This window comes from Trematomus bernacchii, unplaced genomic scaffold (assembly GCF_902827165.1).
Source record: "Trematomus bernacchii unplaced genomic scaffold, fTreBer1.1, whole genome shotgun sequence".
In the NCBI taxonomy this organism is placed as follows: Eukaryota; Metazoa; Chordata; class Actinopteri; order Perciformes; family Nototheniidae; genus Trematomus; species Trematomus bernacchii.
In genome coordinates, this window is record NW_022987828.1 from 2,694,125 (window position 1) to 2,711,997 (window position 17,873).

Genomic DNA, 17,873 nt, shown 5'->3' on the forward strand with positions numbered 1-17,873 from the left:
CAAGGTGTGAAGAACAATACAAGTACATAACAAAGACAAAAAAGGTGCAAACATGTCAAACAGTCGGCAATATTTGACTTAAATGTTAAGGAAAAGCACAACTTAAAGGTCACCTATTATACTGTTTTTCATCAATATATTATAGGTCTCAGATATATACAAAACATGTCTCTGAAATGTTTGGCTCAAAACACCAAACAGATCATGCATTGTAGCATCCCATAATCCCCTCTGTTTCAGCCGTTTTAAAAGTGCTGATTCTCTGTCTTTTACTTTAGATGAAAATAAGGTGCCACTCCCCACGCCCCTCTGAGAGATATTTACCTTGGTTGGTGATTGGCTAATGGTTACACAAGCCAAAAAATCGTTATGACATCATAAAGCTGCCAAAATCTGATCTCATTTTCAGACAGGTTTTTATATAAATGGAAATCTTTTTTCCTGAAACTTTCAGAATCTCTTTACACAGAGGGGACACATGTTTATGTATAAAAGACATGACAAAGTGGATTTTGCATAATTTAAAGATAATGGCAGTTATATATAAAATGTATTTATTTATTTCTAAAGTTGCAATGCTCTAGACATGAATTTTTGGTAATTTATCTCTGTTAGATATGCATGCATCTTGTTTTTTTGCAATACCATTTTTATTCATCAAAGGTGAATAAATAATCAAACCATTCAGCTGTCTGTCATATTGTATTTCTTGGAAAATAGTTCAGTCAATCATACAGAGAGCAGGCTGTAGGCAGGAGTACAGTTTGCATAGGATATTAAAACACAGAGAGTGGAGAAGGGGGGGGGGGGGGGGGGGGGGGGGGGTGTCATTCTGGAAGTTAGGGAGGCAGTGTGGCAACAGGATCATAGGATCAGATACTCCTGCTTCCGCGACGTTGCATTTCTTCAATGTCGAAGCTATCGGAGATCTTTTTCAAGACGGCGTTGAGCTGACTTGCTTCAGGTCGCTGTTCTGGCTTCTCACACAGCATTGGCTTTATTACTAAGTACTAAAAAGAAAAAAATAACAGGTACTTAGATCTCTGTTGCATCAAGCAGAGGTGGAAGAAGTACTCGGATGTTTTACTTAATTTAAATTAGCACTAATACAGTGTTAACATACTCGGTACTGCATTCAAAATTCAAGTAAAAGTACAAGAGTATTAGGTATCACAATATACTTTAAGTACAAGAATTAAAAATCCTTATGCAGGATGACCCATTTCAGAATAATATCTATTAAATTATTGTATAATAATGATTAATTAATTAATGTGTTCATCATTTTAAATGTTATCCTTGATAAAGATAAAGTTTATTTGAATTACTTCATGTGCTGCTGGGTCACTTGACCTGTAGTGATAAATTAAAGCAGCAAAAGCCATAAATTAAAAGTATGAGTAAAAGTACAATATTTGCATCCAAATTGTAGTGGAGTAGAAGTATAAATTAGCATAAAATATAAATAACAAGCTCCTCCAAATGTACTTTTGTAGAGTACTTGAGTAATCACACTTGGTTACGTTCCAACACTGGCATTAAGAAATGTAATGAAACTGCAGTATTACTGCACTCAGCCGTATTTCATACATATTGAAATCACCGGGAAAACAGACAAAGTTTAATTTTAAATGCAGATTGAAAATATAATTGTTTGTGCAATAAACAAATATTTTTGCAGCGTATGGCAATCATGGCTGAAATTGGTGGAAAATAGTAAAAACTACAATTTTAAAGTCAGGGCTCTAGATTGAAAGACTAATTAAATAGATTGGTTTTAATGTATTATAGTAATTTTTTTGTTTCCTTAAGGGTCTGAGTGTTACATTTTTTGTAAACTTTAAGATAGATTTATTATAAGAGACACGGTTGAACTTCCAACATAAAATAGAAAATCTCACAGCCTTGCTAATGTCCTATGCATTAACACAGCTAAAATGATTGAAAAGTTTAAAAGCGTAACATGTCCCTAGTTACACAAGAGGGTTAAGAGCATGTTAACATACTAAACAACTAATTTGCATGTACATTGACAAAATGTACAAAAATAACAGACCTCTTGGTAGAAATTGTGTTGAAACTCTTTGGGAAATGTCTGCTCTCTGAGGTCGGTCAGAACCTGTGCAGTGAAAGGATGTGTTACTGTAATGAAAGAACTGAAAAATCTGCTCCATCATGTTCTGATGAACTGAAATAGTTTACACAGTTAGCAGAATTTTGAATCGTAGCGAGAAAACTCACCACGGCCCTTTCATGACCCGTGGGCATTTTCCAGAGGAGTTCAAAGTATATCAACCCCAAAGGAAAGATATCAACTTTTCGGTCATAAGTCTTTTGCCTTTTCTGTTTTGATACAATACAAACACAATATTGACAAGAAGGCAAGATGCAGCTGTACAGTATATATATCTTAAGTTTATGTTTAATATCCACATGTATGAAGTATATATGTATTAAAGTCAATGCATGAATCTAATCCAATGGTTATTGAAACCAGTCTGATATTTTTAAGATATTAAAGTGGCTGAGATTAAAACATTTAAAATCTGCGAGAAATCTTAAATTAGTGATAGGGGGGTTTTAATTGTCAAGCAACCACATCATCAAATTTGCAAAGTTGTATCAACCTAGTCAGACTACAGACATCACCACTTGCCATTTAATATGCCAGCACTGCAAGAAATTCTCAGCATATTTTTCTTCAATGGTCCTACAAAACTGGCTATAACCCACATTTTAAATTTGGTAAAACCTTCCCAGCTCTCCCTTTGACATGTGTCAGTACAGAACATCTCACCTGCTCAGGAGCCATGTATGAACGGGTTCCTTTGTACAATCTCTCCCTCAGGTTCTCAGCATCGTTGTCATATGTGACCATACCAAAGTCTACGATTTTCACTTGTCCATCTTGCCCAATCATGATGTTGGCAGGCTAAACACGGGAAATAAATAAACAAACGTGTATGTTGTGTCTCAATATGCGTACTTTTGGATTTACACTTGCTTTTTTTAATACATGAATGGGTTAAAACTGAGAAGTATGGAAAAATGCAGTGCACTACGAGAACCAGGATGGGGCAACCTCAACAACACAGCATAATAAAAATAAAAGTTATACATGTGGGCTTATTACACTATCTTATATATGCACCTCTACACTTCTCAAAGCAGCCACCAGTAATATTATTGGGTTAATACAGCAGACTGACTGCAAAAACGACAACATTGCTAGACGGCGAGAATTTACACTTTCTCTGAGGGCACAGCAGCCGTTTGCAGTTTTCACATTATACGACATAGCAGTTTACTAAAGTAAGTGTCTTAATTGAGAACAAGCAGTTTTCATGATCATTTCCCTCCACTTTCTCTTACCTTCAGGTCCCTGTGGATGAGCATCTTAGAGTGAATGTACTCGACTCCTCTGACTATTTGCTGAAACTTAGTTAGAGCCTCTTCTCTTCTCTTGGAGTCTCGCAGAGATTTCTCTTCATTCTTCTCGTCTATCCACACTCTGAGTGTGTAATCACACAACTCCAGCTGAATATATAGGTACCTTATCGATGGATTGATAGAACGCCTGGAGGAGAAAGAAAAGACAAATGAAGAAGTGCATACCTCAAATACGTATCTTTATTGGATATCGGATTGTCGCTTACTGTGTAGAGCTGCCACTCTCATCTGGACTGTATCCTGAATCCTCCAACCAACAGGTGAAGTATCGCACAATGTTCTCGTGAAGGAGTTTTATCAATGTCTTCACCTCTGGCAGAGCTTTTTCAATACTAAGGAGAAGAAAATAGCTTTACTTTAACTTTACTTTTTTTGCACATCATCTTTAAATGTTATATTGCACTGGGAAAAGTCTAATAAAAAACATGCAACGTAATTATAATGTTTGACTTACTCTCCACATTGTACAATCTTTATTGCATGATTCTTCCCAGTCAGTTTTTCTATTGCCTTAAAAACTTGACCATAGGTTCCTTCGCCCATATTCTCTATGCAGTCAAAGTCTGATGTAAACCTAGTGAAAGAAAAAAAAAGTATTTATTATTGTATATTAAAGGTGGGGTATGTCATTTTGGAGAAACCAGCTCGAGTGCGCTAGAATTTCAAAGTACACAACCGGAGAAAATCTGCCTCTTCCTTCAGACTTCCTTACAGAGCCCCTCCTCCAACACACACGAACGTGCACAGATGGAAGGCTGACAGGCAGGTAGGCCATCCAGTTATTTTAGCCGGGCCGGCTAAAATGATTGGTCGTGCTTTTTACAGCGCTGAAGCTTCCACAGATGAAATTTTTTATGTATTTATTGTCAAAGCACTTAAGATATTCATTGCGATCGGGATGTTAAGAGTTAAGATATCGGGAATATAACAAAGTGTTTCTGAAATAAATTACATACCCCACCTTTAATTGTATAAAACAGCCAAACAAAACTATACCTTAATGTTTGAATTTTCCATACCTTGACATTTCTGATTTGGTTGATGTCTTATCATTGGGACAGTTTCCTGTTTTCACTTCCTGATTCTCTGATTTAGAACTTAGATCATAGAAAAAAACGGTTCATTAATCTTTAAAATGGTTTAAATCTCCAACAGGCTCACTATACCCCAGTGCTGCTTTGCTAGTCATCTTGGAAACCTTTTGCGATTCTAACAAGATATAAATCAAATGAAAAGCACCAATATTATAATTTTGTGAAACCATATGTACTGCAGCCTTCAAGGTGATTTACCGTGTTTTGGGCCTCACAACAGGATCTTGTTCCTTTAAAAAAAAAAAAAAAGGAAATATAGATGTTGATGCCAGTCAAATTAAAGCAGCATTTACATAGACGTATCAAATTGTTTAACATCTTGCTAGGGTAAATAGAAAGTTAACTTACTGATAAGAATTACCCAAGACGTACATTTTGTGTTTCATTTTTTGGGGATTATTTCCACCGATAACGGGCCAGGACCACATGATAATACATCCTTGAATAAAAAGGAGTGTCTAAAACATCAAGTTAAGTTGGCAGCTCTTTCTAGTTACAGAAAAAAGGGTGTTCTTACAGTTTACCAGTATTCCATGTCTTTGTACAGATATGAACCCTTTTGGAGCCTTGACTCAACTCAGGTTCTCTGAAGATAATCTGAGAACTATATTATTGATTTTCCCTTCCAGAACCCTAGAGATTAAGGATGAAAGAATGACTGACCTCATCCTCGGTAGGTCTTGATGAATTGGTGAAGTCAGTCATTGGCACGCCTTTTGATTTTGCATCACAGGAGGCCCTTGGAGAATACAGACAGAGACATTAGTAACGTATCGTGTTTTGATTAATTAAATTCAATGTTATCATTAGTCAGTGACTTGCAGTGTAGTTGGTGGTCTGGCTGCAGCAACGTCATCATTCCCGGAGGAGGTCTAAAAAGAAAATAGAAAGGCATAGTCTCTTTAAGTTATAATTTGTCTCAAAGTTGTCATGCTGGCCTCTTTTTTGCTGTGACCCTGAGGTTTCTTCCCTTGTGTAACACGTCTGTTGTTCCTGTGTACGTTAGCATTTGACAGGCAGTAGGGAGCTACTGTGACCATTGTCCGGTTTCGTAAAATTGTAAGTGGCTACTGCCTGAGATCGCATGCTGTGGTTTTATGAAATGTGCCAACTGCTAGGACTGTCTTAGGGAAGATAGCATTTAGATGCGCAGCTCCACTGTCTTGGAATAGTCAGCAATTTAAATGGAAACTGAGAAATCTGGTGCCACTAAATGTTTTTAAAGCTCGGTTGGATGCTACTCAATCGGAAGCTGTTGGTACTTGTTCATGTGGATAGTTATGTAAATTGTAATCCCTGTAATGATGCTGTATGATGTCCTTTTTGTTGTTCTGTTTATGTTTTAATGTTTCATGTGGAACCTACTTGAGCAGGTCTCCCTTGAAAAAGAGATCAATGATCTCAATGGGATACTCCTGGATAAATAAAGGTTTGAAATGAAAAAATGTAATGTGTATTTAGTTTCCTGATTCCTTTATAAATGCCCTGTGTTTCTTTGTACTCATGATCAGATCCCAGTAGCACACGGTGGGGCGGGGATCTGTCCTTTCAGCAGAAATTGATCCGTTAAATGCTTTTAGACTTGATCAAATAACACAACTTCATTTTTGCTTCTATATTTGGTAATTTCTCAGCAGAAGGTGATTATGTTGTGGAATTTCCACATTACACAGAATGTGAAATTAGCTTTTTAGGCCATGATCGCCTTCATGCAGTAATAGATATTTATGCGCAGTCGTGGGAGTTGTGTTTGGAGCCCAAATGGGTATCACATTTTGAGTCGATTGTGATATTTTAAAAGGGGAAGCCAATGTTAGAATTCAACCCAGTCTCAAGGCATTTCGTGTTATAGTCACAACATTTAATCTATTGATTCGTGCTCACCAACACGATTTTCCCCACACAGAACGATTTTAAAAGCAATGTATTTCTATAGGTAGTGTGTTTCGTGCCTGCAACACGTCTTTTTGTCCGGTCAGGTCTTGGCAGACCGGAAGCTGTGGGGTTCATAAAAACATGTTCTTACTCAATACCAAGCCACGATTATTGTTTTTATTTTAAATCGTATAATGTCGGACTTTTTTTGTCGTCTGTGAGGAAAATAAATGTGGCTCAGAGCCTCAGAATACTGAAATCTGTATTTTTTAAATCTATTTTTCCTTCTAAATTTGTTATTCTTTTCTAAATAACACACTGTTATTTACTCAACAATAACACACAATTATCCTTGTTTTTATTTATTTGTTTAATTCCATAATCTCTGGCTTTTTTGGCGTCCGTCAGGAACTGAATTTCAAAATAAAAATAACCGGAAACAGACGTAGGCCTATATGGAACATTTCGAGCATCATTGCGATACACACCCACTGAACTGATTACCCAAGATCCTCAGCTATGGTTTAAGCTCGGTGATTGGATGTTTTAGCCGCAATGCACGTTGGGATATGGTGTTAACGCAATATGAAATCCGAAAAACATTTCGGAGTTTACGATGGCCCAAGACACTACACTACCCATAATCCCCAGCTACCGTGATTAATCTTCAAGCTCTGGGATTGGATGTTGGAGTGGCAGTGCGCCAAGGTTACGCCGAGCGTCAAACAGCTCTTTGAAATGGAACGAAACCACGGCAGACTAACCAAAACTGGATTCGAACGGGACCAGCCCCCCCCCAGAAGACTAAACATTTATCTGCAGATCCCTATAAAGTATATTCATTACTCGTTATTCTCTACTAATAGTTAATTAAAGACTGTATATAATGGCTATTTTGCATATCCCTTTCAAGATTTCAAGATTTTCAAAGGTTTATTGACATATCATATACACAACTACGGTGTAGTTATGCAATGAATGAAAAACTTGGGTCGCAGGTTCCTCAAGACATCTATCAATATGTGTGTATACCTCCACCATTAAACTGTCATATTCTGCACATTTCTTATACTATCTACATACATAAGAGTATAACTCATATGTATAATATCAGTTAAAATAAGTACTTTGTCAGGCTTAATATTTATCTGTAGATACCCCCAAAGCTTTTTTCTAATTTAAAAGACCTTAATCTAAAGTATTATTTAATGTTTAAATAAAGGTTAATTAGTTTTTCTGTTTTGCACATCCTCCTGTTAATATCTTTGTACATCCTGCACTAAACTGTTTTATTGTAGAGATCACTTACAGTATCTTCTTGATTTTTTATATTCTATATTTCTATCATTGACCTCCTACTTTCCCCCTATGAAAGTATGTACTCTTAATATTTTTTTCATCAAATATAACACATTAAAACAATAATTCAATAACGTGCTTTAACCACTAGGCGGTGCACACAAGGTACACACAGCCATAATAACTTTGTATTATTAGTGTAGGACACTTATGTATGTATAACATCTCAAGATGTGTAATTTTACAGCATATTGCTATATTATTTCACATGTTTTACTTCTACACATTAATATAAAATAAATATCCATCATTTAATGGTAAGCTATTGAAATTCTGAATCCATAGATGTGTCTCCCATCACCCAAAACCCCTGACTATTCTTTCAACTCAGTATTTACATTCTTATATTCAAAGAAAATCAGTAATATCTTTAAAAACTACAAGTCCTTTTATATCAGCTGTGCACCGTTATGGTGTAAATATAACCTATCTACGAATTGGATCAAATATAAAAGTCAGCCGATTTAGTATTGATACTGCAAGGAGACGTATTGTGGGAAGAGAAATTGAAGATGTTATTTAATTGCTGATATATTTATGATCCACGTCACGTATTCAGTTTCTGTGGCAGTTTTTCCAGTTTGTCTAGAAGTCTTCTCATCAGGGCTCTATAAATAAAGAACTACGGCAGATGTGTAATATTTAATGCAGACGAACCGTGTATTACAATGCCGTTATGTGATGACTTTCAAAGAGAAAAGCAAGCACACTCGGTTTTAAGTATTATTTTCTTTTTTTAAAATGCTTTTTTGATTTCATATTGCATAAACACCATATCCCAACGTGCATTGCGGCTAAACAATCCAATCAGCGAGCTTAAACCATAGCTGAGGATCTTGGGTAATCAGTTCAGTGGCTGTGTATCCGTTTCCGGTTATTTTATTTTGAAATTCAGTTCCTGACGGACGCCAAAAAAGCCAGAGATTATAGAATTAAACAAATAAATAAAAACAAGGATAATTGTGTGTTATTGTTGAGTAAATAACAGTGTGTTATTTAGAAAAGAATAACAAATTAGAAGGAAAAAAAGATTTAAAAAAAAAATACAGATTTCCGTATTCTGAGGCTCTGAGCCCCATTTCTTTTCCTCACTGATGGCAAAAAAAGTCAGACATTATAAGATTTAAAATTAAAAACAATAATCGTGGCTTGATATTGAGTAAGAACCATAGACTGTATAAAGAACATGTTTTTATGAACCCCACAGCTTCCGGTCTGCCAAGACCCGACCAGACAAAAAGACGTGGTGCAGGCACGAAACACACTACCAATAGAAATACATTGCTTTTAATATCGTTCTGTGTGACACGAAAAAAAAGGGGAAAATCGTGTTGGTGAACACGAATCAATAGATTAAATGTCATGACTATAACTAGGGATGTCCCGATCACCTTTTTTTGCTCCCGATCCGATTCCGATCATTTGATTTTGACAATCTGCCGATACCGATTTTTCCCGATCCGATCTTTATGCAATGCATTAAGAGAAAAAAAAGGTTGGTCATCCAACGCGATGAATTCAGCTATCTTGGCGGTTATTTTTTTGGCCTTTTCACTGTTCTGGGGCAGTTTCTCTTTCCTTTTAAAAGTCTCTGAAAGTGTCGGTTGTTTCAGTGCCGTTACCTGAGTGGCCGCTGTGTACTCGTCGTGTTGTTGTTGGTGTTTGTTTCTCAGGTGGCGTATTAGATTGGTCGTGTTGAACGTAGCTCTGTTCTTTCCACCACGCGGAACCTCCGCCTTGCAAACATTGCATCTGGCTGTTACACTGCCTTCGCTTTCAATTTTATAATACTTCCAAACTCCTGACATTTTCTCTGTCCCGACTCCCGAGTCACCAGCTGAACGTAGCCTCTTGTTAGCTTACTGCTACTATTAGACACTGCGCCCTGCCCACTCTGTTGCCAGATTTGAGAGAAATAAGCAACCAGGTCTATGAAAACAAGCCCAAAAGAAGCAACACATACATGATGTTGTGTAATTTTAAACCAAAACTAAGGCCTCAGGATGACTTTAAGACGTGAACATGGTCATTTTTGTTTTGTAACATTAAATAAAATAAAAATATTTTATAAAAAAAAAAAAAAAAAAATCCCGATCCCCGATTTTTTTCTCCCGATTCCGATCTTTTGAAAATCACGTGATCGGCTCCGATCCCCGATCACGTGATCGGATCGGGACATCTCTAACTATAACACGAAATGCCGTGAGACTGGGTTGAATAATTGCATGCGTAGATAATTTTTTGAGCGAAACCACTTGAGTTTCGTTCATTCGCAAGCTTTCGACTTGAATCCTAGGTCGCGTTCACACCAGTCTTGTTTAGTACAGTTGAATCGAATACAAAATTAACCCCTTGGTGCGGTTCGTTTGGGTCGGTGTGAGCGCCGTCCGCTAAAGTCTGTTGATATGCTCTCCAACAGCAGCATGAAAATAAACTGCAAATGCTCCATGGTGGAGGCTACGGTAGAAATTGCAGGGATTTGCATTTTTACCCCCTTAATGTCTGACCAATTGTTGAACAGCATTTCCGTGCACATGACTTTGTTGATAGTTTAAAGTACGTTTGAGGTTTGCCTGTGTGAACGCATACCGAACCTTTAAAAAAATAAAACAATGTAACCATCTCGCGTCTGGTAAAGAAGCGGACTATTAGGTGTGAATGCGACCCTACACAGTTTCATAAGTGAGGCCCAAGGTCAGCCGAGGAGCACTTTTTTAGCCTAATAACTACATCTAAAAATCAAATGTTGACATTTTATAAGTAGAATTCAGTACAGTTTTATTTTGTAAGAGCCACCTAGATCCTTTGAATATCATAATCCAATTTAAATGATTAATGACCTAGACTTATGCATTTTAAAGTGCTTTAATTGATTGAGGAGACCTAGTGTGCATGTGTATAACTTACCTCTGTAGTTCTACTGAAAAAGGTTGCATATCTTTCCAACTTGGCTGCTTCCTCCTTAGCTTCCTTCATTGGTTTTCCTGGAACAGCTGGATGCCCCTTATCACCAACCACAAAGCTAGAGCATCTATTGTTACACAAACAGGATTTGATGCATTTTAAGATTTTGAATTAACAGCCACAAATTATGTTTGGGTGCCATGTGGAGACTTACTGGGGAGCATCATGTGGTTCCCGTCTGGTTGATTGCCCAGCTTTTATATTCACCCTGTCCTTCGGAACATTTTCATTTAGCACGCCTAAAACTTTAGTGGCCGTTTTCTGAGGAACTTTTGCAGCTTTTTCTGTCTGAAAGTCAAAAAAAAAAAAAGAATAAATCCGAAGAGCTACATTTCACAAACAATATTAACAAAGTAGGCACATCCGGACAATAAATGCAAGATGATGGAAAGAAGAACAAAAACAAATAACGTACACAAGAAAATACTGCCATTAACATACATCAATAATAAACTACTATCTCATGTATAGTGTCAAGCTCTTCATCAAAAAAAAATGTAAGGTTAGAAAGTAATTAATCAAATGTATGTTCATGCGAGAATTATCTTATACGCAGACCATTTAAAAAAAACATTTTACAAACAAGCATCCTACCACTGGTTTGGGATTCTCCTTCTCTCTCAAACCTCTCAGGGCACTTTTAGCTGCATTCTGCTTGGCTTCCATTGGGTTATTTCCCACACAAAAGGGAAAGGATTGACCATTGACCACAGCCCTCGTGAAGAATCTAATGAAGAGTGGTAAAACATATAGTTATAGTCAAGATGCCTTGTGACAGTGTTGCACAATAAAAAATACACAATTAATTAGCAATGTGTATGTGTGTTTATATATATAAGATGATTTTATTTAATGCTTATGCTATGTTTTCATCATAGATTATTTTATTTAAATAACGGGGGCCGTAACAGGTTGATAGATAGATTCAGATCTTAACATATGAAATTACAAATATACTACAAAGTAATAGTGATCCTTTCATTATTTGTATCAACATAGCCTATAAGTTGCATCTTTTTGGCTTGTCCGTATGTCTCAAGAAACCCAAGGGTGCAGTTTATTTTCATTGTAGTATGAGAATAAAAACAAAAACAAATGTTGGTTTTAAAACAAAATAAGTTGAATGCAATGTTGTTGTATTACAAGTTGTTCCATTCGTCATGTCTAACTGAAATGTGGAGAGATTGGATAATATCTGCACATTGACCCAAGGTAGGTATAATGTAAGTGAATGCTTTGACATGACTGCCTCAGTGTTGTGGTCTTGGATGTACTGCTTTTCATATAGTGTAATATTTGTCAGACCAGTCATCCCCTTTATTTCCTATGATAGCTGTGTTCAGTGTTATATTTAGTTCAGATGTATTTTTTTGTTCTAGCTTGCACATCTTTATTCATCACATGTACTTATAGTCTGGATATAATTAGTCTTTTAGTGTCACTGGCTATGCCCATACCCACTGCGGTCAACTCAGCCGTCTCTCGCATTTGCTTGGTCAAATGAGCAGCTCTTCATGTTTGAGTGCGCGATTAATAGCGTATTTACGGTAATCGCGGTACAAGAATAAAATAATGCATGTTTTTGTGCTATATTTTTCGATAAAAATATGTTTTACCATAAATTCTTAATAAAATTGGTACTGTTGGACTCAGACTACTACCACAAATACAATTAAGTGTTTTTACTGCGTACTTGTTGAGTAATCCCCTGTCAAACTCCCTCCCTGAGTACAATAATGCATGTTTTCTGCCATCTTTGATGAGAGATAAAATGATTTTTTGCAATAAATTCTTATAGTCCAGCAGATATGTGAAAGAATTGTGCTTTCGATGATAAAAACATGAAATTTGGCACACTGTTAGAACATGCCCTAAGGAAGATTTTTGGCTATAGGGCCATCGCAAATTTGGAGAAGGGTCCAGCTGCGGCCAGTGGAGGTTGAACCTGTAGGAAGTTGTACTTCCAAATATGGTCAGAGAGCGCGCCCAACACGTGAGACGCTGACGCAAGGATATTTAATCAGACATGGAGGTTTACAGAGAACAGACAATATGGCGCACCGAGTACAGGTAATTAACGTCTTGTGGATTTAGATATAATTACATTCTATTTAGGTTCTCGGTTGTTTGTCGATTTGGCTGTTCAGCGCAGTATAATTGTGTTTATTTTGCTAATTTGTATTTTAAATATTCAAGTTAAAGGAATGGAATACATAAATAATATATGTGTATGCTAACTGAGCGAGCATGTCCTATTAGCATACATGCTAACTGGATGAGCATGTCAAGCTAAGAGCTAAGATATACATCTTAGCTAAGATATATGTATATCTTAGCTAAGATACATATATCTTAGCTAAGATATATGTATATCTTAGCTTGACAGATGGAACAATGCATGTACTCTAATTTTTACAAGAATCTGATTTTGTGTAAGTTTTAAATATTCATTGAAGGAGTCTTTCACATTTGAATGTTTATTTATTTAAAACATTTATTAGTTGCTATACTGTAGACATGTAGGCCTACATATGTATAATTATATTATTATTTTAAGTGTGGTTTAAAGTAAACTTATATAAAGTTATTTGGTTGAGCCAAGTAACCCAGGTGGATGCAATCAGGTAATTAGGACAGAGCCTGTTTGTAGATGGGGTTTGTGGCCATGCTGTAGGCCTGACGTTTAAAATAAATGATCAAATCTTATCTGTTAAGATGAACGTTTCATTTAAAAGGTTTTTATTTATTTGTTTAAGGAGGGACCCCAGAGCCAAGGGCAGGCCGAGCAGACCGCCTTCTGCCGCCGCAGGCAGGATCAAACTCTCGGTCCGGCAGCTTCCCCGGTGATGGGCTCCGTGTAACAAGTCCCCATATGCGGCTTTCACACCAGCGCTTTTCCCTTTCTAGCTCCTAGCGAGAGCTTTTCTGGTTCAGCTCCGGTTTCCCTTTTCAGCTCCCGCTCTGTTCACACCGCCCAGAGCTGCCGAGAGATTTTCTCCCACAACAACAACGGGCCGGGGACTGCGTCGGGTCGACGATCGTGTTGCTTTTAATCATACGAAGCCAGATTAAATTAAATAACGACTTCTCCAACCTTATACTTTTCTCCAGAGTGCCGTGGTTCATTGTTTATTAATGTGTTTCAGCTGCATTTACCGACCGCTGCAGTGCTGGCTGCTCTTCAACGGGAGTTTATTCTCCCGTTAGCTCACACGGCTCTAAAGTATTCACTGTCTGACTGTCACACAAGCAGCTGATACATATCCCCAGTTCCCCTTAAGTGAATGTGTGTCAGTCTGAATTGACGCTGTTTGGTGTCAGTCTGAATTGACGCTGTATGGCATCACAACGCTGTTATGAAAGTTTCTCTGGTATAACATGGGTGATGTTAGCATAGCAACCGAAGCTAAACTGACTACTTGCTAAGCCGTTTTCTACAGGCACATTTTACCGGCGTATTTTTCATTATGATTCTACTTGTGATAGTCGGACATGACAACCTGTACAGCCCATGTATTGATTCCATCCGATAGCTGCTATAATAACAAACAAAACGTCTGCCTGCTCTCCACAATGATCAATAACAGCGAACGGATGGTCAAAGTAAGGTTTCCTGCACGCCTCGACGTAAGCGACGTAAGCGACGCCGCGTCATAGCTCCAAAGCTCTTGCCTCTGGACCGACAACTTTTTGGAGCTGGAAGTGAACCGCATTCCGGAGCTATGACGCGCCGCCGCTGCGGTGTGAACAGGAAAAACCGGCGCTTTTCAGGCTCTAGCTCCCAGCAGGAGCTGGAAAAGCGCCGGTGTGAAAGGGGCATCAGTCTGTGCGGGGGGGGGGCGGGCCGTGCCCAGGTACTCCCCGTTCTGCCCTATCTGCACCACGGTGATGCTGTGGTCATCGCTTGCCTCTCCTCCGGTGTTGCCCTCGGCTCCCTCCGCCGCCACACTGCCCAGCACACTGGAGATCACTATCCCGTCGGGTCGCCAGTCTCTGGCACTGTTATTTTGGGGGTCGCGGGCTGAAAAGTCTCACCATACTTGATCCTAGACAGTAGCACATGGTAGCCTATATATTGTACGACTTTATAATTTTTGAATGTTGATATGTATTCGCTCATAGCCTACTGTGCCTTTCACGCAGACAATACAAGTGAATTTTGAAATGACAAATAGGTTTATGTTTCAAGTTTATTTGCATTCAAAACGTGTTTTTAAACCCTTCTGTTCAAAGTTAATATTGTTTCTTAAAAGATTAAATCTTTAAAAACATGCTGTTTGCCATTTTTAAAGTTTGATGGAAGAAATTAAATATAGGTCACTGACGTGGAGCTTTAGGCCTGCAATGCTTTAAAAAAAAAAAGTTGGTGTTTCAGTTTTGAGGAGTGAATATGGATGTTAAATTCACAAATTAGTATGAATAATCTTAAACAGGATCTTGAGCCATGATGTTTTTAAAGTACAGAAACATTCAGAATGCATGACGATTCCTTCAAAGGTTTTGAAATAGACCCCTAGTACTCTTAATTTATAAAGTAATAATACATGTGAATTATTGAGCTCATTAGTGGCCTGACTGGCCCTCCTAATTTGGTCTAAAAAAAAGTCAATGATGATCATTGTGAAGGGGTGTCCAGCCCATATCAATAACATACCAAACTACAGGCTCATGTTATAGTAGGCCTACCTTACATGAACCTGTTTGAAACCTTAATGACCCCATGATGTGATTATTTATATCTTAAAACCTTTAACAACTATATTTAGATGTTCATAAATATCTACATTTATGTAGAAATGCATGTGTAGCAGTTAGACATACATAATTAATAGATCTCATTACCTATTTTATGTGTACTAAAAAATAAAGTTTACTAAGCCCCCTTGTTTTAATTTATTAATTAGACAAAATGATTTGTGCTTAAAGTCATATACTGTTGCGTCTCAAACGGATAGACTAGATTATTAATTAATTTGCCTAATAGTTGCTTAAAATGCTACAATAACATTTGCAATTCGTTTTTAATCTGCCATGTACGGTATCAATGTCTCTCAGCCACCGTAGTGTCATGTCAGGTGGGCGTGTCGTGTAGGGGGCGTGTCGTGTACTTGCTGCGGCTGCAGCTAGACCATGGGTGTTTCTCAATCTCGAGTACGCTTGCTTGGTAGCACATGTCTGCCGAGCATCTTGCTTCAGAAGCGAGGCAAGAATACTTCCTGGCATTCGGAAAACGAAGAGTGGAACAGGCGAGCAAGTGTGCATCATATGAGAGGCCCCGCCTTACATTTTCCGCCACAGATTTGGGGAAATTGGTCCGTGCGCAAAGCATTGTGGGGATTTTAAGACCGCGGAGTCTACACATGTGCAGCCTCGAAAGTATGCTGGACATTGGAACAGTACTTCGTCGGCACTCGATGACGTAGTATGCTTGAAATAGTTGCTCTGGAGCAGCTTTACTCGAGATTGAGAAACGGCCCCCATTGCAAATTTGTCCAATGGCGGCCATTTTCAAAATGGCCGCCATTGGACAAATTTGCAAAGGCCCTATAGCCAAAAATCTTCCTTAGGGCATGTTCTAACAGTGTGCCAAATTTCATGTTTTTATCATCAAAAGCACAATTCTTTCAGATATTTCACATATCTGCTGGACTATTAGTGAAATTGATACTGTTGGACTAAGTACTACTTGGACTACTCAGGAGGGGAGTTTGACAAAGGATTACTCAAAGTACACGGTACAACAGTACCTTATGGCTAGAAATCATTTTATCCCTCATCAAATATAGCAAATACATGAATTATTGTACTCGGGAGGGAAGTTGGACAGAGTATTACTAAAAAAGTACACAGTAAAAGTACTTGATTGTACTTGTGGTAGTAGTCCAAGTAGTACTGATTCCAACAGTACCAATTTTATTAAGAACTTATTGCAAGAAATCATTTTATCTCTCATCAAAGATTGCAGAAAACATTAATTTGTGTACTCAGGAGTTTAAACGAATATTACTTAAAAAGTACACAGTAAAAGTACTTAATTCTATTTGTGGTAGTAGTCTAACAAGTACCGAGTCCAACAGTACCAATTGTATTTTATCTCTCATCAAATATAGCAGAAGTGGCATGATTTTGTTCTCAGGAGGGGACTTTGAGAGAGTATTACCCAGAAAAACCCCACAGTAAAAAGTACTTCATTTTATTGTTGGTAGCAGTCAAACTAGGACTGAGTCAAACAGTGTCAGTTTTTTAAAGAACTTATGGTAACAATTATTTGTATCGCAAATAAAAGCAGAAAAAACATGCGTTCTTTTACTCTTTTACTACCGTCAGTGCCGCTTCTCGGCGATTACCGTAAAGACGCTATTAATCGCGCACTCAAAAATGAAGAGCTGCTCATTTGACCAAGCAAATGCGAGAGACGACTGAGTTGATCGCAGTCCATACCCATAGGATAAAACCTCTTACACGTGACAGTACATCCAGAAGTATGCCCTTACATCGAGAGTAAACACTTTACATGTAAACAACACGTTGAAGTTGGTTTGGCAAGACCATGTTGGGTAAATGCTACACTTTCCATAACAGAAGCTCCCAGTAGCTTCGAGAACTTTCGAAGAAGCTAGCAAGCATAGCAGTTTTAGCTTAAGTCACCTTTTATTGGGCTCAGGTTCCTCAGAGCACTCGTCTTCATATTTTAACTCCCAGCGTGCTTTCCGTGCTTGTTTCTTCAGTTGTGCTACGAAGTTTTTCGTTTTCCCCATTTTTAAACCCTTGGTGCACAATACAATCACCGATGCACGTAGTCTTCTGCCAAACGACCACTGACTAACATGATCCTCAACTCAGAGATTTAAACCTCCGCCCTTTTCTCCCGAACCTAGCCATTGGCTGCATCCATTTCCTTGTTCTTCTTCTTTTGGGATTTTTAGAGGCGGTTGGCATCCGAGTATTGCATTACCGCCTACTACTGGATAATTAATATACTGCCTTTTCCAAAATGTTTTAATTTTGCCTTTGTATTTCAAAAGTCATCTTCTTTGATTCTATCTACGACAGTGCATGAATAATTGAAAAATACTACTACAGTACAGTGTGTGTGCTTGTACATTTCAATGTAGATGCATGACCATTCTT

General features: G+C 37.9%; 1 protein-coding gene across 2 annotated transcripts; it reads right to left on the reverse strand.

Annotated features, from left to right (window-relative positions):
* Positions 1-804: 804 nt before the first annotated feature.
* LOC117499830 (interferon-induced, double-stranded RNA-activated protein kinase-like) lies at positions 805-17,546 on the reverse strand. Of its 2 annotated transcripts, XM_034152471.1 has the most exons (15): positions 17,391-17,546; positions 11,337-11,469; positions 10,897-11,030; positions 10,686-10,809; positions 5,367-5,416; positions 5,208-5,283; positions 4,743-4,774; positions 4,470-4,547; positions 3,905-4,024; positions 3,657-3,782; positions 3,373-3,577; positions 2,798-2,932; positions 2,242-2,343; positions 2,057-2,119; positions 805-1,010 (listed from the first exon to the last, which is right to left on the reverse strand). In XM_034152471.1, exons 1-15 carry the CDS (start codon positions 17,498-17,500, stop codon positions 873-875), a joined length of 1,626 nt encoding a protein of 541 aa, XP_034008362.1. In that variant the 5' UTR covers positions 17,501-17,546; the 3' UTR covers positions 805-872. The 2 variants fall into 2 exon arrangements, with proteins under 2 accessions (XP_034008362.1, XP_034008363.1); XM_034152472.1 differs by lacking the exon at positions 4,470-4,547.
* Between the last annotated feature and the right edge of the window lie 327 nt (positions 17,547-17,873).

Excerpts from the sequence above, each read along its gene's own strand:
- LOC117499830 (XM_034152471.1), bottom strand. The coding sequence starts at position 17,500 with ATGGGGAAAACGAAAAACTTCGTAGCACAACTGAAGAAACAAGCACGG. Across the intron at positions 4,025-4,469 it reads ACCAAATCAGAAATGTCAAG|GTTTACATCAGACTTTGACT; the intron begins GTATGGAAAATT and ends TTCTTTCACTAG. Across the intron at positions 2,120-2,241 it reads CGGGTCATGAAAGGGCCGTG|GTTCTGACCGACCTCAGAGA; the intron begins GTGAGTTTTCTC and ends TTCACTGCACAG.